Source organism: Labeo rohita, chromosome 3 (genome assembly GCF_022985175.1).
Source record: "Labeo rohita strain BAU-BD-2019 chromosome 3, IGBB_LRoh.1.0, whole genome shotgun sequence".
Classification (NCBI taxonomy): Eukaryota; Metazoa; Chordata; class Actinopteri; order Cypriniformes; family Cyprinidae; genus Labeo; species Labeo rohita.
The window spans coordinates 41690652-41713041 of record NC_066871.1 but is presented as its reverse complement, the minus strand read 5'-3'; the positions used below and the strand labels follow the sequence as shown (position 1 = coordinate 41713041).

Below are 22390 nucleotides of genomic sequence, written 5' to 3'. Positions count from 1 at the left end.
ATCAACTGTCCTCAGCTGCTCGAGCCTTATCTGTCATTCTCTGCCATCAAACAGGCAGTGAGAGAGTGTATGAATCTGTCTGCTCCAGGACCTCATGTGTTCATCCTCGTACTGCAGTATAATGACTTCAATGAGTTGAATGGACACAAAGTGAAATATGTGCTGAAAGAATTCAGTGGAGAGGCAATTAAACGCACTATAGTGATCACGACTGACGAAGAAACATACAGATCAATGTTGAGTTCTATGATCAAGAATAAAGCAATCCATCAGTTAATAAAGGAGTGTGGAGGAGGACATCTACAGTTTGATGAAAGAAAAACAGAATTGCAATCTAAGATATTCAGAAGGATTGATAAGATACACAAGGAAGGTCAGGAAAGAAATCTCACACGTGAGATGTATGCTGGCATTAAAGGAAGATCAGTGGTTGAAAAGCAGATCAGATCCTGTGTTTCCATCAGATCAGAGGAAGAAAAAAAGGAGCGATCTCAAAAAGATGATGGAAAACCCAAAAAGGGAAATAAAGACAGAAGTAATGAAGGTAAAGTCTACTTTGAAATACTTTTCTCCTCAGAATGCATGTTTATTAGCAAGAAAACTGATTCTTTGTCTAATAAACTGACATTATGGCAGTTGTTTGGTAAAACACCTGTGAAATTAGAAAAAAAAAATGCTATTCAAAACATGATTAGTGATTACATTGTACATTGAAGATTTGATTGTTTATATTTATATGTTTATATTTATATTTATGTACGCGCACACACACACAGTTACTTTTTTTGCATCGTGTCATTAAGAAATGTGATTACATTTGCCATTAATTCGACTAATAGAAAAATATTTTTATCAGCAAACACTGTTTTCCACAAAGATCCCATCTCACTATCAATGAGTCTGTCTGGAATTACTGGAATAATATATATATATATAGTGTCTTTGGGACCCCCTAAGAGACACAATTTCAAACACTGTTTTAAATAGAATAAAACATTTAATTTCTTTTAATTATGTTAACATTTTCATGTTTAATCATGAAGAACGAGAGTGCAGTGTTTAAAAAGATACTAAATACGTTAGGACTGGGTAATAATAGATGATAAATAATGAACAAAAATCTATTTCTAAATCACAGTGGATCTTTTGGTCTATGCTGTTGTCAGTTGATGAATAAACAGTACACAGTGGCCTTTCCTTCCACTGATTACCCATGCCCACCATGGACCACAGAACAAGTTGGTTATAGTGCTGATGATCTCTTTTGCATGTAGTTTGCATGAAATAAATGTGCCTATATCTGTATGCGTATTTTAAAGTGCCTTCTAATATTGTAATATATTTGTTTTCATGTGTGTTTCAGCATCAGCAAATGTATCTAGAAAAGAGAAGTTGAACCTGGTGCTGTGTGGAAGTGATACAACACTTACAGTCTCTGTGTCCCAGATTTTACAAGGCAGAAAGATAAAGTCTTCACATCAGAGTGTATGTACTGCAGACGTGGAGCTTCATGGTCGTCTGATCAGTCTGGTGGAGCTTCCAGCTCTCAGTCGGCTCTCAGAGGAGGAAGTGAGGCATCAGACTCTCCGCTGTGTGTCTCTCTGTGATCCAGGAGTTCATGCTTTCATCATCATTATTCCTGTTGCTCCACTTAACAATGAAGACAAAGCAGAAATAGAGAAGATCCAGAAGATATTTGACTCCAGAGAACATTTTATGGTGCTTTTTACTTCTTCAGCGACAGTTGAAGAACCTGTGATAAATTTCGCTAAATCTATCTTTGATTCTCTGAGCCTCTGTGGGGGTCGATATAGATTGATGGGTTTAAATGAACCTGAAAAATCAAGACAGATCCCAGATCTGCTGGAAGATGTAGAGAACATGAAGACTGAACCATATTCACTTCAGATGTATGTGAAAGCTCAAGAGAACAGAATCAGATATGAAACAGAGCAGAAATATGAAGAAAAACTGAAGAGAACCAAGAATAAAATTAAAGAGTTACAGCTGAAGATTCCTTCTGAAGGTTAGTCGATTTTTATTAGCTTATGCATGTTTATATAATGTATACATATTTTTCTCAAAATATTTCAGCAGTCATGTCGTGTGTCCCATACTTTATGTTCTTGTTGTAATTTTTTTTTTTTTTTTTTTCTTCTATGAGTAAGGCAAATGATATCCAAGATATTCTGAACTGGTTTGCAAATAAGTTTGAATTATTCCAACAGTTCATTCTAGGGACAGGCTTTTTTTTTTTTTTTTTTAATATTGTATTTGAATATTTGGGTTTGGGATAAAATATATATATATATATATATATATATATTATATATATATTTAAATGACATTAAACAAGAGACCTTATTTTTTAAGTTTAAACAAGAGACCTAAGTTTTTGTCACCATTTCTGAGCAGGATTGTGATTAGGCATTATATATAATATCTAGAACAATGTTATATAATATCTCAAGGTTTTCTACATATATGAAAAAGTGAAAGTGATGTGACATGTGGCCAAAGGTGTCCCATACTCAGAATTTGTGCTCTGCATTTAACCCATCCATGTGCACACACACAGCAGTTAAGCCTGGAAGTTAATTCTAGAAAGAATTGATTCCTCGATTCGGAGGCATTGGGAATCAAGAAATGATTCCAAAGTTCGGAATCGATTCCATTAAGGGTAGAGAGCCTTTTTCAGATCAACAAAGCTTATCTGTGGGTTCCTTTCAAACGGAAGGTTGCATCCTAAGGCTGTGTATCTCAGCTGCTACATCATCAAACATTGCTGAATGGCATTTCAATTTGAAGAACCCTTGAGCAACCTTCTTTTTGCGCTCTTCTTTTGGTCAGTTTTGAAGGATGCATCAGATGTATACTTCAGCCCAAAATTACCCTTTGCACACATTTGCATTCATGAAAATAAACTGAAAGAGAACAAATTGGTACTGAGCTTGTCTGAGTCTGTTATGACAACAATAATGTTTTTAGACATGAAAGCATATATATATTATCTTCAGTTTTTTTTTTCTTCTTTTTCTGTAAATTAATCACTTTATACTAAAATCCCAATAATATAAGCAACTGGGAGACCTCAGACAGCTGTCATTCACTGTGTCAAAGCAAACACAGAACATTGTTTTTGGTTCCCTTTTGTTGTTGTTTCGTTCCCTAATGGTACCTATAACCCTATAGTTTTCAAAATGAAAAATGTGAAAATGCTATTCCATAAGGCAATTTACTTTTTCGTCACTTAATACTTCATTTTGGAGTGTCAGTCTATTGAATTACTTGGTATGAAACACTGATCTGCAAAAATCTACTTTTAATGTTTTATTTAATATTTATATTAAATGTAAAATATACAGATATGAAAAAAAAATTGCACGATGTATTAACATTTGAATTGTTACGTGATTTTCAGGTGCTGAAGCTGAAGCTGAAGCAGATAATCAGGAGTGTCTGAGGATTGTGTTGATCGGGAGGACAGGAAGTGGAAAGAGTGCAACAGGAAACACTATTCTGGGAAGAGATGAGTTTCACAGTCAATTAAGTGCAGATTCAGTGACAACAATGTGTGAAAAGAGGATTGGTGAGATTGATGGTAAATCAGTAGCTGTTGTTGATACTCTAGGTCTCTTTGACACGACAATGGAAAATGAATTAGCAGCAGATGAAATAATGAAATGTGTTTCAATGTTGTCACCTGGACCTCATGTGTTTGTCAATGTGTTGAGTTTGGGACGATTTACCAAAGAAGAAACAGACACTATAGATCTGATAAAGAAGATCTTTGGTCATAAAGCTGCTCAGTTTAGCATCGTTCTGTTCACTAGAGGAGATGAACTTCAGAATGAGTCCATACAAGATTATGTAAAGAGAAGTAAATCAGCAGAACTGAAGAAACTGATCGGAGATTGTGGAAACAGATTCCTGGTTTTCAATAACAAAGAAAAACAAGACAAAACTCAAGTGATTCAACTGTTAGACATGATAGAGGAGGTGAAAAATAGTAATGAGGGTCGTTACTTCACTAACAGCATGTTTGAGGAGGCAGAGATGTCCATTAAAAAGAGAACAGAGGAAATAATGAAAGAGAGAGAAAAAGAAATTCAGAGTCAGAAAGAAGAGTTGCAAGCCAAATATGAGATGGACATGAAAAACATGATGAGGAGACTCGAGGAAGAGAAACAGAAAGCAGATGAGGAGAAAATTAAAATAGAGAATAGATTTAGAGAAAATGAGGAAAAACTCAGAAAAGAGTTTGAAGAAAAAGAGAAAACAGAACAGAAGAAACAAGAGACTGAAAACCAGAAACGATTAGAAGAAGAAAAAGAGCAGAGGGCTGAATATGATCAAAAAATGGAAGAAATGAGGAGAGAGATTGAAATTCAGAGATCACATTATGAAAAACAGCAAAAAGCAAGAGAAGAAGAAGACAGAAAGAGAGAAGAGAAATACAGACAAGATCAAGAAAGAATGAAACATGAACAAGAACGTATTATATCAGAGATACAGATGAAACAAGAAAAAGAAATAAAAAAGAGAGATTTGGAGGAGAAACGGAGGAACGAAGAAGAAGATAAAGAGAGACAAGACTGGAGGAGAAAAATAAAAGAGGCTGAACATGAAAACAAAGAGGAAATTAAACGACAGCAGAAAGAATGGGAGGATGAAAAGAAACGACAGATGAGAGAACGAGAGGAAGAAGAAAGAAAGAGAAAAGAGAAACATGAGGAACAACTTAGAGAAAAACAAGAAGAACAGGAGAAAATGAGAGAGAGATTTGAAAGAGAGAAAGAAGAAGAAAGACAGAAGATTGAGAAGGAGAGACAGAAACAGAGAAGAGAAAGAGAAGAAAAAGAAAGAGAATATGAAGGAAAGAAACTGGAAACAAAAAAATTTTATGATCAGCTGGAGCAAAAGAGAAAAGAGGAGTGGGAGAAAAGAAAACAAAAAGATGATGAGAGACGAGAAGAAGAGAGAAAGAGATGGAAGAAAATGATTGAAGATCTGAAACAAGAGCAAGAAGAAGAGATGAAGAAAAGAGAAGAAGAGACAGAAAAAAGAGAAGAGAAAGAACGAGATGAAATGAAAAAGAAACATGAAGAGGAAATAAAGGAGATGAAGAAGAAACATGAAGATGAAGCCAGAAAACAAGCAGAAGAATTTAATGATTTCAGAGAGAAAAAAGAGCAGCAGGTTCAGGAGCTCCAACAGATGCTGGAAGAATATCAGAGACAACAGAAATTACTGGAAAAACTCTATGAACACCTGAAAGATCAGACAAAAAAAGATTTTCAAAAGCTGCAACAGCAGAGACAAGAAGAAATAAAAGAGCTAATAAAAGAGGTTGAAAAATGTCAAAAGAAACCAATATGTGTCATTGTATAATATTTCTAAAAATCTAAATGGAGTTCAAGTGCGTAGCACTGAAACCCTATTGTAATTGTAAGGATTATTATTTTAATAATAATAATAATAATACTTTTAGCCCAAATCCATCCCAAACTGTAAGTTCTAGAGAAACTAGGCCAGATGGTAGAGTTCAATTTGGGGAGAGACTGGCAAAGACTCAACCCAATCGGCCAATAGGGGGTACCACAGCAATTGAAACTGTAAAAAGTGTTCATAACTTGAAGACCGTTTGTGGTAGACTCAAGTGTCTTATATATTTGGAATCTTTGGCTCAAAACAAAAGAAATCCAGTTTCATTTTAGATAGCAACTTTTTCTGCCATTCTGAATTTTGTCCAAAACCTACTTTTGCAAACCAGTCCTAGTTTTTTTTTTTTTTTTTTTTTTTTTTTTTTTTTGCCCGATTGAAACCTGAAAAGTGCAGAAAGATTCCCTGGACAGTGAATATTTTGGGTTAACTGAATTACATAATCTTGCAACATTGACTGTTGTAGCCAATCACAGGCATTTCTGTTGAAAAGATAACTAATCCAAAGTGTTAAAGTACTGGTTGTCAGAATCTGCTCATCTCTCAAAATGCTGAATAAGCTTGTTTAGCATTAGTTTTTTAGTTGTTTGTAAAAATCAAAGCGGAGACATGATGTAAATAAAAGATGTACTCTGAAGTTTAGTCAGATTCATTGGATAAATGTGTTTTCATACTCAATTAATTTGCACTGAACTGACAGCAGTGATAATAAAGAAAGCACTATTTACTCGTTGTCTGTGTAATTTCATTCATATTTGAAGAAAAGTTTTTTTTTGTCTTTTTTTTTCAATTGAGACATTGTGACCTTTCTTACAAATATGTGCTTCAAACTTCAATACAAAAAATGATAGATATATGGCAAGCTTAAAATGTTCTTAGCTTAAAATATTCCCAGCATTCCTCATTGTAATTAGATTTTTACTAGTAAGAATTAAATTACAGAGCACTCTAATTCAATCATTACTAATTATTACTTATAACAACTAATAACAACTAATTCCATAACAGTTCCATTTAGAGAGTTCTAACATTTTAATTCTTACCAACAATTACAAGTAAAGAGCTCTGTAATTTAATTCTTATAGTGAAAATGTAATTACAGCGCTCTATAATTAATTTAAAAATGCACAATAAAGATATGTTTAATTGCAGAGCTCTGTAACTGAATTAGATAGCTCTCTAAATGATTTTTTATTACTTGTAAATATTGAATTAAAGCGCTCTGTCTGAATAAAATATAATAAAACAAAATTGATGTTTTTTTCTGCATTTTGTTTTGTTTTGTCCATTGCAATGAAAAAACTATAACAAATCGTTTTGTTTGACAAGAAGAATGTCCATGATGGCAAAAGATTTAGTTTCAGAACAAAATGCAAAGTGCATGTTTTGAAAAAAAAATATTTTGAATTTTGAAAAGCCTGTTGACTTTTGCCATTTATCTAAGGTGATTTTTATTTTTTATTTTTTGTTTGTTTTGTTTTGTTTCTAATTGATTTGGTTTCCTGGTTTTTTTTTTTTTTTTTTTTTTTTTGTGTAAATTATTTGTTATGTTGTATTAGGCATATATATAGCATGGTTTATTTAATCCATTTTGTAAATAAAATAATGATTGTGTTTATGTTTTATCATCACTTGAATTCAGATAGGTTTCATTAGAAATACAACATTTTGGCCAAAAAAAAAAAAAAAAAAAAAACAGTGAAAAATGCATTTATATTAAAGTAGTGCATTTTCAAGCAAAATACATTCAGATGTCATATTCATTCACCTGTAAATAATTATAGGAATAATTGAAATTGCATTCAACAAACAAGTGCCTTTATTAAACTATATAAAAAAGTTATTTATAGTGACATTCTTTACACTAATTTTTTTTTTTTTTTTTTGCAGACTTTTAAATAAACTGTTCTTCTATGGCTTCATGTGAAAAATCTCTTTTGGAAACTTCATTTTTAGGAGTGTATCTGTTTGATTAGGAAGACATCCAAAATGTGCACCGTTTAAGATATGGCATGATCATGGTTGAGAAACATGGATTTAGATGTTGTGTAACAAATAAAATTAAATCTTCAGCTGCCTTGTAATCCATATTTTTGTGATCCTTTTTTTCCCCGTTTTATGTATACATTGTTCTTAACTTTAACCTGTACTTCACTTTTTATATTTTTATATTTTGTCACTCTAAGAATATTTTATCTATCTCTATTATTCATTAATTCATGCATTATTTATTATTCATGCATTTAAATTCACTTAAAATACATTTACATTTTAATCAGGCAACTATAGGCTATTAACAAAATATATGTTTAACAAAATATCCTTCAATATATTGTTAAACTGAACTGCAAACTTATTTTTAAATAAGATGTGTGATTACAAATATATAATTAATGCAAATAACCAACATTAAATGATAGTCCTATTTTAGTTCATGTTAATTGCTTGTCAGTAGGGTTGGAAAGATAATTCAAATTCCAAATAAACCATATTTTAAAGACAATAGAAACTATGAAAGCAAATGAAGATGTATCAAAGTTCCACTTAAGTGCATGGTTAAATAGAAAGTTTTAAGTTCAAATAACTAAACTTAATGATTTATAATGGTTTATAGTTCCAACTTAATGTGTTCTTTAAAGTGTCTTTATTTCAGAATATAAAATAATAAAATTGTTAAATCTGCTTAATTCATAATACTGTATACTTTTGAAACTGGCTGACTAAACCCAAGCAAGCCTGTATCTTTCTCACTGCAGTATTTAGTCAGGGTTTTTTTTTTTTAATCAAACATTTCCAGATCATTAGAATGTTTTACTGCACAACCTAAATAATAGTATATCTCCAACAACCCCCAGTGTTCCTCTCAGTAATGTAGCTGATAAACATCCTGGACCTACAAAATACCCAGTGATCATGCCGGCAGCACAACTACTCATGATTTCCAATAGTTTGACATATTTCTGATGATCTACAGTGAATCTCCGGGTCATCCAACTGTGATTATTGCATAGAAGTTTGCAAATGGCTCCTGAAGCAGCTCCTGTCACTGCTGCTAACACACCACCAGCACAACCATACAGAAATGTTTTAACATCAAATGAACCTTCGTTCCTCATATTAACAAAACCCAGTGCAAACACAATGACAACACTGACTGCACACAGATATTTTGGCTTTGTAAATCTCTGTAGAAATACTTTGAGTGATTGAGTCCCAAACATTTGTAAAGTGTAGCAGCTGTTCTCATTGTCAGACACCATTTGTTGGATCTTCATCAGGAGTTTGGTGACTTGCTCTCTGTCGTTCAGATCTTTGTTGTTCAGTAAGTGAAATCTCCCTCCACACTCCTCTGTTAGTTTGGACAGCTCTGCATTATGTCTAATGAGTTGATTGATTGATTTGTTTTGAAGTTCATCTCCATGTGTGAACAGGACTAAAGTGTGTTTCATGGCGTCTTCACCAAACATCTGCTTGAATAACAACATGGTATCTGCATCTTGCTGAGTGAAAGTGTGTAAAGGGAAAACCAGAAGGATCGCGTGGATTCCTGTAGAGCACAAGTTCAGTCCTCTCTTCAACTCTGCAGTCAGATCAGTTTTTCTTGTATTGAAGAAAGTTGGAGTATCAATTACTGTAACTCTTTTGTTTGACACTTCAGCCGTGTGTTTTTGGCATCTGTCAGTGATGGACATCAGGCTCCGCCCGGACTGAAACACATTTTCACTCAGGATAGTGTTTCCAGAAGCGCTCACTCCTGAACCGGTTTTACCGATCAGCAAAATCTGAAGATGGTCGACAGTTCGCTGCATCACTGAAAAACGCAAGAAATATTGCCATTATTTTTTATAAAGTTTCATTCTTAAAACCAATTTAAAATCAACAGCAAAGTATTCAGTAAAGTCTGTTATAGTTGTAATGTCATCGTATACCGTAGACGTAAATAAATGAAGAAATAAATACATACAAATACATATACATAATGCGACTAAGTGATGCGTGAAAATTACATTCTTATCTAGGACCGAGAAGCGCGACCTCACCGTTTGTTGTTCTGTCTCGTTTGTCGGTCCAAATAGGTCAATATTTACTGCACTTAATTGCGCTCAGATTTCTGTGAAAACGGCACGGAGTGACAGCAGAGCACTGCGCAAAATGGTTTACACGACATTCATCAAAATGGCTTCAATTTCTGTACTTTCACTTTCGACTGATCCGCCCCACTCCTGAGTCTCATTGTTCTTGATTAACAGCAGCGGTTCCTGATCATTTCCTGAACAGTTTCACGCAGGATAGTGTTTCCAGAAACGCTCACTCCTGAATTTTAATTGAGAATGTAAAAAAAAAAAGCTGTGGAAAAGCCAGGTCGATTCTCAGAACTGTGCTATTGAAACGTTTGTTGCTGTTGTTGTTTGTTTGTTTGCATTTTTGCATTTCTCTTTCTGGGTTGTTGCTATTTTGTGTATCCTTATTTTATTTATTCACAAGAGTACATTTAAACTAAATGATTTATTATTTTACTAATTTGACTAACTAATTAATAACTGATTTGTTTTTTTATAGGAACTTTTTTTTTTTTTTTTTTTTTTTTTTTTTTTTTAACAACCAAAGACAAACATGTGAGATTCACAATTTATTTCATGTTGCCATAAAAGTTGACAAACAAGGACGATGTGGTGCAATAATCGTGATTTAAAAGGTTAATGTTATCAACTGGGGCCCGTTCTTCATACGTCGCTAACTCAGTTAGCTGAATTTGACTTGACGATATGACATGATCTTGGGTTGTTTGGTTCTTCGATGCTCATCCGGACTTGCTGTCATAGCAACAGGTCCTTTATCTTGAACCTGCTTAGGAGCAGGCTTATTTCATGTAAACAGGATTAGATTCCATGTAAGCTGATTGTTAAGCAGAACTGATACTTAAAATCTATCCCAACCACTACTACTTTATTACAAGAGTACTATTCATCCAGTAATTTAAACTGGACAATAATTGAAAATAATAATCATTAAACAATGAATTGGAATATAATATAATAATGTGGTGTAGTCTATAATAGACACAGCCAGGTTTACTCATTAAAAAGATGTTTTCCTTATAAAATACTTACTTTATAAATGTATTAGAATCTTACACACATGCTATACAAATAATGTAGAGTCATGCATTAATCTGAGTGATGGCAGCTGTTATGGGAGTGGCTTTATGGAGCACATGTGAGATGCAGATAATGTGAGATCTTCACCCTTAAGAAACTTTAATTAATGCTGTCACGTAACAAATTAGTTTCAAAGATAAAATTAAATGAGTTGCTAATTATTACATTGAAATTAAAAAAGTAAACCCTGTACAAGTATTAGAAATCGTGAATAATTGGGAATCATGTTAAAAAAAAATTAAAAAAAAAAAAAAATTTCATATTTCATTGATCTATTATAACGTGTATGTAGGTTTGTTTGCTTGGCTGTTTCCTTATAAAAAATGTGTCAAGTTTTTCGTCAGGTGTCTTTTTTAATAATATGTCACTACGATGCTGTCTTGCAGTCAGCCAATCACTGCATTGCTGATCATGGTTTCGAGTATCGATATATAGCCCCTTTTAAATCAACAGATAACTCAATCCCACCATACTAATCATCGACAACAGTAGCGTTTGAAGAACCGAATTAACCAGGTCATGATTAGCGCGATGACATCAACTTGGATGTGTCATTTGATCTCGGATGTAAGGTTCGAAGAACGGGCCCCGGGAAATAAGCTCACGGTAAACAAAAAAACTAAACAAAAACAAAAACAAACAAACAAAAACACAACAACAACAACAACAACAACAACAAAAACAGATATTTACAGCAGTGTAAATATCATGCAGTTAAAATAACACGTTCACTCTAATGTTGTAGTTATTCATGAGTGAATTTGTGTTCTTTCTTAATGAGAGAATTCACAGATCCAATAGCTGTGGAAAGTGTCAAACGTGTAAAGGTGCCAGAAAATAATCAAAAACACTTACAATAAGTTACAAGAACTTACAAATTCTTTATTTATTTTTTTTGTTTTCAAGTCTGTATCAGGATGATACAATACAGACTGATTGCTCAGATGGATTACACTTTTCTTTATTTTATTTATTAGCAGAAGTTTCATCCAAACTGCATGCTTACATGTTTCCTTATGTTCTCTGTTATTTCACAGGAATACAACATCTGCTAAACATTTTAACCATCTCTATGGATTCAGGATATTTCCATTCTCTGTCCTCCTCTGGGTGGAGCTGATGACGAGTGTAATATGTGAAATTATTTCCTCATGAATTCAAAGTCCAGGAACCCTGACAAAAACAGATGCCATGCAACAAAACAATAAAACTAATCTGGAGAAGAGATCTTCAAAGAGGGCAAACAACACCACCCCTATTGCTCATTTACAACCCCTTTCCTCCCTCTCCTCTCCCCTCCCTGCATCTCACACTTTTCCCCCAAAAGGTTCCACTGAAAGTCACTAAGAATGTCCATATACTACATGTGTTATATTTTGTGAATATGTTGAAGTTTCCCTTTCATGTTTGGTATCATTCTAAAGGTCTTAGTGCGATTGGTAAAATGGTCTCAATTTCACAGAAGTCACTTATATTATGAGGAAGACTGAACACTTTTGTAGAATTGTGTTTTGCTGCTGAGGGGTGTGTTTTCCCCTTGGGGTCGGGTGAGAATCTCCAGCCAGGTGTGACCCTGGGGCATGAGATCTCCTGACAAACCAAAAGGTCTTTATGTTTTTACAACTGATTGGAAGATTTGTTTGTTTTGGTCTGGGTATATAAGCGAAGTGACAAAACATTACTTTGGGATTCTGTATTCAGAAGAACCCCACACTGTGTGTGAGAGTCTCTGGAGCTTTGCCTCCAAATCTCTCACATGCTGCTGTGTTGACTAACTAATTAATAACAGATTTGTTTTTTTATAGGAACTTGTTTTTTTTTTTTTTTTTTAACAACCAAAGACAAACATGTGAGATTCACAATTTATTTCATGTTGCCATAAAAGTTGACAAACAAGGACGATGTGTTGCAATAATCGTGATTTAAATGTATTAAAGGTTAATGTTATCAACTGGGGCCCGTTCTTCATACGTCGCTAACTCAGTTAGCTGTATTTGACTTGACGATTTGACATGATCTTGGATTGTTTGGTTCTTCGATGCTCATCCCGGACTTGCTGTCACAGCAACAGGTCCTTTATCTTGAACCTGCTTAGGAGCAGGCTTATTTCATTTAAACAGGATTAGATTCCATGTAAGCTGATTGTTAAGCAGAACTGATACTTAAAATCTATCCCAACCACTACTACTTTATTACAAGAGTACTATTCATCCAGTAATTTAAACTGGACAATAATTTAAAATAATAATCATTAAACAATGAATTGGAATATAATATAATAATGTGGTGTAGTCTATAATAGACACAGCCAGGTTTACTCATTAAAAAGATGTTTTCCTTATAAAATAATTACTTTATAAATGTATTAGAATCTTACACACATGCTATACAAATAATGTAGAGTCATGCATTAATCTGAGTGATGGCAGCTGTTATGGGAGTGGCTTTATGGAGCACATGTGAGATGCAGATAATGTGAGATCTTCACCCTTAAGAAACTTTAATTAATGCTGTCACGTAACAAATTAGTTTCAAAGATAAAATTAAATGAGTTGCTAATTATTACATTGAAATTAAAAAGTAAACCCTGTACAAGTATTAGAAATCGTGAATATAAATAATTGGGAATCATGTTAAAAAAAATGCATATTTCATTGATCTATTATAACGTGTATGTAGGTTTGTTTGCTTGGCTGTTTCCTTATAAAAAATGTGTCAAGTTTTTCGTCAGGTGTCTTTTTTAATAATATGTCACTACGATGCTGTCTTGCAGTCAGCCAATCACTGCATTGCTGATCATGGTTTCGAGTATCGATATATAGCCCCTTTTAAATCAACAGATAACTCAATCCCACCATACTAATCATCGACAACAGTAGCGTTTGAAGAACCGAATTAACCAGGTCATGATTAGCGCGATGATATCAACTTGGATGTGTCATTTGATCTCGGATGTAAGGTTCGAAGAACGGGCCCCGGGAAATAAGCTCACGGTAAACAAAAAAACTAAACAAAAACAAAAACAAAAAACAAAAACACAACAACAACAACAACAACAACAACAAAAAAAAAAACAGATATTTACAGCAGTGTAAATATCATGCAGTTAAAATAACACATTTCACTCTAATGTTGTAGTTATTCATGAGTGAATTTGTGTTCTTTCTTAATGAGAGAATTCACAGATCCAATAGCTGTGGAAAGTGTCAAACGTGTAAAGGTGCCAGAAAATAATCAAAAACACTTACAATAAGTTACAAGAACTTACAAATTCTTTATTTATTTATTTTTATTTTTTTTGTTTGTTTGTTTTTAAGTCTGTATCAAGATGATACAATACAGATTGATTGCTCAGATGGATTACACTTTTCTTTATTTTATTTATTAGCAGTTGTTTCATCCAAACTGCATGCTTACATGTTTCCTTATGTTCTCTGGAATACAACATCTGCTAAACATTTTAACCATCTCTATGGATTCAGGAAATTTCAATTCTCCGCCTCCTCTGGGTGGAGCTGATGACGAGTATATAAATCTGTGATCGTCTGAAACTGAAACTACCCTGGAAACAGTTCATCTGAAACATTTGTCTGAAGATCAGCTCTGCAGTAAGTATTTTACCTCCTTTATCTTAATTATAATCAATTTCTATATTCTAATAGCAGATTTAGCATGGCTATTTGACATCATTATTTCTTTAGTCAGTGTATTATAGGGATGAAAACAGATGCAGTGAGTGTGATACATGTGCTACTGCTGCATTTATCCATGTGTAATAGAGCTAAATTAGGAGGGTTTCAGAAATTCATGTCATTATGAAACTGAAAGTGTATAATGTTGCTGGAACCAGTATGAATCCAGTGAACCTGACTGCAGTTCAATTCAAAATCACTTTCACTTCACTTATCTTTTTAGTTGACAAATTTTCATCAAAGTTATCTATATTTACCAGCTTTCGAGCATCATGCCCATTGATATGCAAACATTTCAGTAGATCTTACATTGTTTCCTCTAGTGTGGAATAATGGTGTCAGGTATTTGCAATGTAAAAGACTATCCTGATAAAATGACACCATGATAAAATCAGCTTGGAATTTCCCAGTCTGGAGATCAACAGCACAAACACAGGAAGTCAGTGGGGGTCACAAATAAACAGCGCTGATGATTGTTTCATATTTGTGTGTGTGTTTGTTTAGTTTTTAAATAGAATAGAATGAAGCGAAAGTGAAAATTCTGTAAAAATTAAATATATGAAAAATTACATATTTCATATATTTCTGTTCACTGGATAATGTGCAAAATTATAATGAAGATTTGCTGTTTTTCAGGTTGTGCAGCTCAGCTAAAAACGGAAAGACAAAAGACAATGGTATAAAACATTTCAGACATTTCATCATCTAAAACCATACTTGGGACTTACCATTTGTTTATTTATGTATTGATTGATTGATTGACAAACGTTTGTAAAACTTTATTTTGAATGTGTCTGCTAATCTTATACAGGCTGAGAATCTGCGTCACAGATTTAACAATGAAGGTAAATCTTATATTTATCACAGAGAGACACACAACAGATCACAAATACTGGTAATATGCAAATTGACGTTCTGAACATTTTCTCACTTCCTGTTCAAACTCCTGTAGCAGCACCACAGCAGAACAATGGCAACATTAATATCGTCCTTCTGGGGAAAACCGGAGTTGGGAAAAGTTCATCAGGAAACACCATCCTGGGAGAAAACAAATTCACGTGTGGAAGAAGTCTGTCTGCTGTTACAAGAATATCTAGTGTCGAGAGATCAGTGATTGATGGCAGATCTGTGTCTGTTATTGACACTCCTGGGTTTTTTTGTACTAATCTTTCCCAAGAGCAGCTGGCGAGGGAGTTTGCGAGAAGTGTGTTTCTTTCTGCTCCAGGAGTTCATGCCTTTTTATTCGTTGTGCCGTTTGGCAGGTTCACGGAGCAGGAGGGGGAGATATTGACACGAGTGCAGAAGGTTTTTGGTAAAGATGTGCTGAAGCATGTTATTCTCCTCTTCACATATGGGGATGAATGTGTCAGAGAGAGAATGCAGGCAGAGATTGATGGGAATGTAGTTGTCAGTAGAGTCGTTAAGAGCTGTCGGGATTATCATGTGCTCAATAACAGAGATCTGACTGACAGACAGCAGGTCAGTGATCTACTGCAGATGATTGACACGATGACAGAGTGGAATCAGGGCTACTACACTAATGAGATGTATGAATGGGCACAAATGTGGCCATGGGAGAAATTCTGGAAATTACTTAAGGACTTTTTTTATGCTGTAATTGCCTTTTTCCAGAACCTGGCTAAAAGTTTTGATAATAACCATTGGAGACAAAGAATGGCTCCATACATGAGACTCTGAAGAACTAAGAATTCAATTTGCTTTTGATTCATTTTATAATACATGGTTAATTATAACATGTAGGCAAAACAAGTCTCTTTGTGTGAGTTGAAAAGTTTATTATATTTTGGCTACATTGAACTTTCACAAGATGGCTGTTAAAATGAAAAGACAGATCATATTTGTTTATCAAATGGCATATGAGATACTACTTTATCTTTACATGTTTTATTCATTAAAAGAGCATTATGTAAATAGCTGCTTTCTGAACTATGAAAACAAAACAAAAGTCTCGAAGCAGATATTTCGTGATATAATGCATATTCAGCCACCACCTATTAATAGTATTTTTTAGCTCATTATGCAAAATATATCTAAACAGTTAGTGTTTTCCCTAAAAAATAAATAGAATAACTTTTCTGTAAGAAACATTTTACTAAATATTCTGAAATATGATTTAACTTTGCCAGAAGGTTACAGAAGATCCTGTGCTATGTTACTCTACTTTTGTGCTTTTATTAATTTTTATGCTTAGTGGACATTTTATTCAGAGTGTAATTTTCATACAAGTACTGATATGTTAAAGGAATTGATTATACCTATTTAAATCTGACAGATACTGATAAATGTATAAAACTTAATAATAATCTCTGACCAAACTTTATTTTCATGTCTGGTTATTTGAACCTTTTTATTAATTTTGGAGAAACATTTTTTACTCAGAAATTGCTAGTAAATTTCACAAACTATTACAAAGAAATGACAAGTAAAAATAAATGACAAGGGGGCAAGCACAACAGAGGCAGAATGAAGGGCTATTTATTACTCTCTTTTTTGTTTGTTTGTTTGTTTTCGTTAATTTAACTTTTTGAGTATATTCAGGGCATGGGGCTGATGACACTTACAAAGTTTCATGATGATGCACCAATTAATGCATTGATAAAATATAGCATTTTATGACAAAAATTTAAAATGGCAAACATGACAAATGTATGTCTTACCAAATCTAAAGAGACCAGTCTTGTGATTTTTGGCCAAACAATTCAGAATCAATTAAAAAATAGTGATTCTGCAGCCCTACAAATATATGACCTTTTTAAGTGGAACATAAAAGAAAATTACTCTAAATTTGTAATGTAAATTTGTGCAAAAGTTAACAAACTAAACTGTAGGTAGCAGAGATATTTTACCCATTCAAGGGTTGTGTTTTTTTTTTTGTTTGTTTGTTTGTTTGTTTTTTGTTTGTTTGTTTGTTTGTTTGTTTAATAGATAAATAAACGGAACCCTAAATCATATTTGTTTATCAGACAGTATGGCATTCAAGATACTACTTTATCTTTACATGTTTAATTAATTATAAAAAGCCTTATGTAAATAGATTCTTTCTGAACTAAGAATACAAAAAAGTCTTACAGCAGACATTTCACGTCTTAGTGCATATTTAGCCACCACCAGTTGACAGCATTTTCTGCTCATTTGCATTATGCTAAATATATCTCAACAGTTTAAGTTTTGCCTATAAAATAAATTATAAAATAAATAGAATACAACTTTTCTGTAAGAAAAATTTTTCTAAATATTTTTAAACATTTTATTCAGTGTAACTTTCATACATGAACTCATTTATTTATGGAATTCATTATACCTCTTTAAGTCTGACAGAAAAAATGTTTACAAGATATCAGGAGCTTCCAGAGTTGGATACACTAGACCTGCGTGATTCTGCTGGTGATCAGAAGTACAAGATTCACTCAAGAAGAGAAAAGAACTTTTATTTATTTATTTTTTATTTTTTTATTTTTTACAGTGTGGTTCTTAAAGAATACGTGGATCTTATTCACTGGAGGAGATGAGTTTGAGAGAGAAGGTCAAACCCCCCAGGAGATCATGAGCGACTACAGAGAGAATGAAGAGATTCATGCTGTGTGGAATAGAAGTAAAATAAAGACAGAAATGCTGTGAACATTTGCCAGTTAAGAAGAACCATTCTACAAAACTGGCGAAACATTAAGTGACATCTGCGTTAAATTAACCTACTTCTATAGGCTACAACAAAAGTCCTGGTTTACTTGATATGGCAAACACGGGGAAACTGGAAATGTTGAAAGATTATGCACTAGGGAGTGATTTTAAGTACATTTTCATTTTATTCCAATAAGTAATTTCAGTAACTCTTAACCCTAACACAAAGTCACGTTCCATGATCGACACCAGTACTGTTTCTAGATGATGCTCACTACATTTTCCAATGTAACCACTAGGGGTCAGTGTCGTCATGTTATTGTCACTGCATCATTCTTTTACAGTTTTTTAGTTGCTAACATCCTTTTGTCCAATCTATAGTCACATTTTCGAAACTCAGTAAGCACAACATCCGTCTATTGTGACCATACCATTACTATTGTTACCATAACACAATTACCACATTTCTAATACATGCTTACCCAAAACTAAAATCACGGATATGTTTAGTCTTATTTGCAAATGCTTAAACACAGCATGAACTCAGAAATGATGATCTAATGTTCCAAACCTTAAATACAGTATAAAGCTTCTATTTCTGCAACAACAGCAGCTCAAAAGCATTGAAAATATTTCTATATAATATTTTAACAACTAATAAGCATTTTTAAGTAACAGATCAATGAAATGTTTAGAAATAGCTGATTCCATTCTCATTTGGAGGAATAAACAGGTGTTGAAGCTCTTTCCATTACATCAACATAAAAAGATCTCTTTGAATTGGTTTTGTGGATGCAGAACAACACAAAGAATCAAGGAAAGAAAAATAATGTTGTAGGAGGTAGAGGAGTAGTTGGATCAGAAAAATTGAGAAGAAGAGGTAGGGGAGAGGAGTAAGAATGTGTGCTGGACTGTGCATTTTTATGTTTGTTTTTTCCCCTTACACATGTGGAACCTACAAAAGCTTATGTCTGCCATGGAATATAAAGGGTACAGGGTAATTGTGACTTTTTTATCTCACAATTCTGATAAAGTCTGAATTGCAAGATGTAAACTTGGAATTCCAAGAAAATATGTCCGAATTGTGAGATAAAAATGGCCACAATTATTGTATTTTCTTTTTTTTCTGTGATGGAAACAAGCTTGCATAGTAACCAAAGGCACGTATGTTGGAATTTCTGTTGATCACTGGCATCAGCTATCGTAGGGCACCATCCACATCCAACCCCGACCCACTGGAAAGCAATTGCAATCAATGTTCCGGTCGAATTTCTGCATAGAGGACCCTATCTTTTCCTATTGTACATTCTATAAAGCAGTGATGGCTCAAACTTAAATTACAAAAAAAAAAAAAAAAAAAAAAAAAAAAAAAAAACAATAGATTGAAATATTTTCTGTTATATTTGGGTAGAACTGACACATGACAAGCAATGCAGTTTTTGTAAAGCCATCAACTGTAATCAATCAAATGTAGAGTTTGTATTTATTTATAATCCATGTCTGGTTTGAGTGTAATTCACCTTAATGTTCACAGTTTGTTACCTAAAATGGATTTGTTTAGAATTTGGGTGAATTTAACAGATGCAGATATTGTTGTGTTATCTGAAACTTGGCTGACAAAATCAATCACTGATATGGATATTGGAATGGTTGGTTATAATGTGTTTCGTGTTGACAGACCAAGGAAGGGTGGTGGGGTTGCTCTTTATGTCAAATCTAAATTTAATGTGAAGTTAGTTTACTCAGAATCAATTAGTAAGCAGCTGGAATTTCTGGCATTGAAGGTAGAATTGACTAAAGGCCTTTATGCTACTGTTGTTGGGTGTTATAGGCCCCCTTCTGCCCTGAGTACTGCATTACAGACACTTATTCAACTCTTATCCAGATTGGACTACTCTGAAATTATTTTAGTAGGTGATCTAAACTGGGATTGGCTGAAACCTTGTTCAGATGAATTTAAGTCATTTTGTGATTCTGTTAATTTTACACAGCTAATCAACTCTCCCACTCATCCAAATCTTAAGTGCCATGAGAAATCCACCTTAATTGATTTAATTTTGACTAATGTCCCACACAAATTTTCTGCTGTTGGTGTTTTTTGCAATGACCTAAGTGACCACTGTGTTGTTGCTGCTGTAAGGAATACTAAGATGCTTAAATGTAAACCTCGCCTAATATGTAAGAGGAATTTCAAAAAGTTTAATGAACAGGGTTTTTGCCATGATTTGTTTAATTGTGATTGGAGTAGAATAGAGCTGATTCCCGATGTGGAGTCAGCCTGGATCTTTTTCCGGGATAGTTTTTTGCAAGTAATAAATAGACACGCCCCACTAAAGAGATTCAGAGTTAAGGGGCGGGACAATCCATGGTTTTCCTCTGAGCTTGGAGACATTCTTCATGACCGCAATTTAGCTTGGGCCAAAGCAAGAAAAATGGGCTCTTCGTCTGATTGGCTTGTTTTTAGGCAGTTAAGAAATAAATGTTTTGGCCAAAACGCTTGAATCCCTGGTGAGTGATCAGATGAAAGACTTCCTGTATGTACAGGACATTTTATCCCCAGTTCAGTCAGGTTTTAGAAAAAAACATAGTACCATCACAGCTGCAATGAAGGTGATAAATGACATCTCTGTTGCTCGTGACAAGAAGCAGCACTGTGACGCTCTTTTTATTGATTTGTCAAAAGCTTTTGACACGGTTGATCATGATGTTTTAAAGATTAGGCTTCTTAATTCGGGGTTTTCAGAGAATACTGTCTCTTGGTTCTCAAACTATCTTAGTGACAGAACCCAGAGCATTAAGCATGATGGTGTTCAATCTGGTATTCTACCAATTCTCAAAGGGGTTCCACAAGGTTCTGTGTTAGGCCCTCTTCTATTTACTATTTATATAAATAACCTTGATTGGCATGTGTTTGATGCAAACTTTCATTTTTATGCAGATGACACAGTTATTTACTGCTGTGCATCCTCTCTTAAACAAGCCATTGAACATTTACAGAATGCTTTCACTGTGGTCCAAAACACTTTGCTACAGCTGAAACTTGTGCTCAATGCAGACAAAACCAAACTTATGCTCTTCACGGACCCTCGGAATAGACCACTGAATGTTCCTTCAGTGATTACTCTTGACGGACGTGAAATACAGACTGTTACAACTTATAAGTATCTTGGTATTGTTATTGATGATTGACTATCATTTAAGCCTCATGTTTACTGTTTAGTGAGAAAGTTGAGGTTAAAATTGGGTTTTTATTTTCGAAATAAGCTGTGCTTTTCTTTTAATGTTAAAAAACGGCTAGTGGCATCTACTTTTTTATCTGTGTTGGACTATGGTGATATATTATATATGCATTCATCTGCTCAATGCCTTCATATGACTGACGCAGCCTATCATGCATCGTTGAGATTTATTACTAATTGTAAAGCTCGCAGCCACCACTGTGAGCTGTACTCTCGTGTAGGGTGGTCTGCTCTGGCCACACGGAGGCTCTGTCATTGGTATACATTTATATATAAGGCTATTCTTGGTGTGCTTCCATCCTATTTATGTTCACTTCTTATGAAAAAAAAGTACTGGTCATTACTCTCTTCGTTCTCAGGCTGTTGTCTTGCTTTCTGTCCCACGTGTCAGTACTGAGTTGGGTAAAAGGGCCTTTGTTTATTCTGCACCCTTTACATGGAATTTGCTGCAGAATGCCTTAAAACTTAGTAAATTGATTCCTTTGAGTGTTTTTAAGTTAAAAATTAGATGTTTTCAGTTGGAGTCCCTCACATGTCAATGTTTTTAATTGTGATTTCATTGTAAGTGCAAAACTGGCTTTCAATCTTTTTGTGTGTGTGTGTGTGTGTGTTTTTTGTATGTATGTAATGATGTGATGTAATTTAGCTGCCTGTCTTGGCCAGGTCTCCCTTGCAAAAGAGATTTTTAATCTCAATGGGCTTCTCCTGGTTAAATAAAGGATAAATAAATAAAAAAAAAAAATAAAAATTGGCTAATTGTGTGATATAGGTGTGATGCTGTGTTAAGAGTTTAGAAAAAGTATTTACTTCAAGTATTGGTAAATGCTTGTTAGCAATTGAAAAAAAACTGTAACATGTTTCTGTTCATGATTTTTCTGTTCATACCCTGATTTTATTTGACCTTGTAGAAAGTTCCCCCCTTTTGATATGCAGAATTTTCCAGTCCTCTCATTCAATATAAAATAGATCTGTCCAGTCCACGTTCTGCCCAATAAGCCTACTAAGTTATACCCTTTGAGCAATTGTATGCTGATGCTGTGCAGAGAACAAGCGATTGTTTTATGTTTGGGGGGTTGAGCTCACTTCCTCATGCTGTGCTGCCTGCATTCAGTAGAAGTAATTACTTAAGATATGTTGCCTGTTCTGTCCTGAAAGAATGATGTCATGTGATTTCAAGGAACACTTTTTTTCTTTCCTTTTTATCATGTATACATAAAGA

General features: G+C 33.9%; 3 protein-coding genes across 3 annotated transcripts; 2 read left to right on the top strand and 1 right to left on the bottom strand.

Moving 5' to 3' along the window:
- Positions 1-6: 6 nt before the first annotated feature.
- Positions 7-6169, top strand: LOC127163496 (GTPase IMAP family member 8-like; the record flags this gene model as incomplete). The annotated part of the gene is made up of 3 exons (XM_051106745.1): positions 7-544; positions 1364-2026; positions 3422-6169. Coding segments are annotated over 3 exons (3171 nt in total), but the record flags the coding sequence as incomplete, so codon positions are not given.
- Positions 6170-7307: 1138 nt separating this feature from the next.
- On the bottom strand, positions 7308-9651 carry LOC127163499 (GTPase IMAP family member 9). The gene is made up of 2 exons (XM_051106749.1): positions 9483-9651; positions 7308-9253 (listed from the first exon to the last, which is right to left on the bottom strand). The coding sequence occupies exon 2, from the start codon at positions 9249-9251 to the stop codon at positions 8244-8246; it is 1008 nt and encodes a 335-aa protein (XP_050962706.1). The 5' UTR covers positions 9252-9253; positions 9483-9651; the 3' UTR covers positions 7308-8243.
- Positions 9652-14117: 4466 nt separating this feature from the next.
- LOC127163501 (GTPase IMAP family member 7-like) lies at positions 14118-16634 on the top strand. Its single transcript, XM_051106751.1, has 4 exons — positions 14118-14209; positions 14930-14970; positions 15105-15138; positions 15246-16634. The coding sequence occupies exons 2-4, from the start codon at positions 14968-14970 to the stop codon at positions 15989-15991; spliced, it is 783 nt and encodes a 260-aa protein (XP_050962708.1). The 5' UTR covers positions 14118-14209; positions 14930-14967; the 3' UTR covers positions 15992-16634.
- The last annotated feature ends 5756 nt before the right edge of the window (positions 16635-22390 follow it).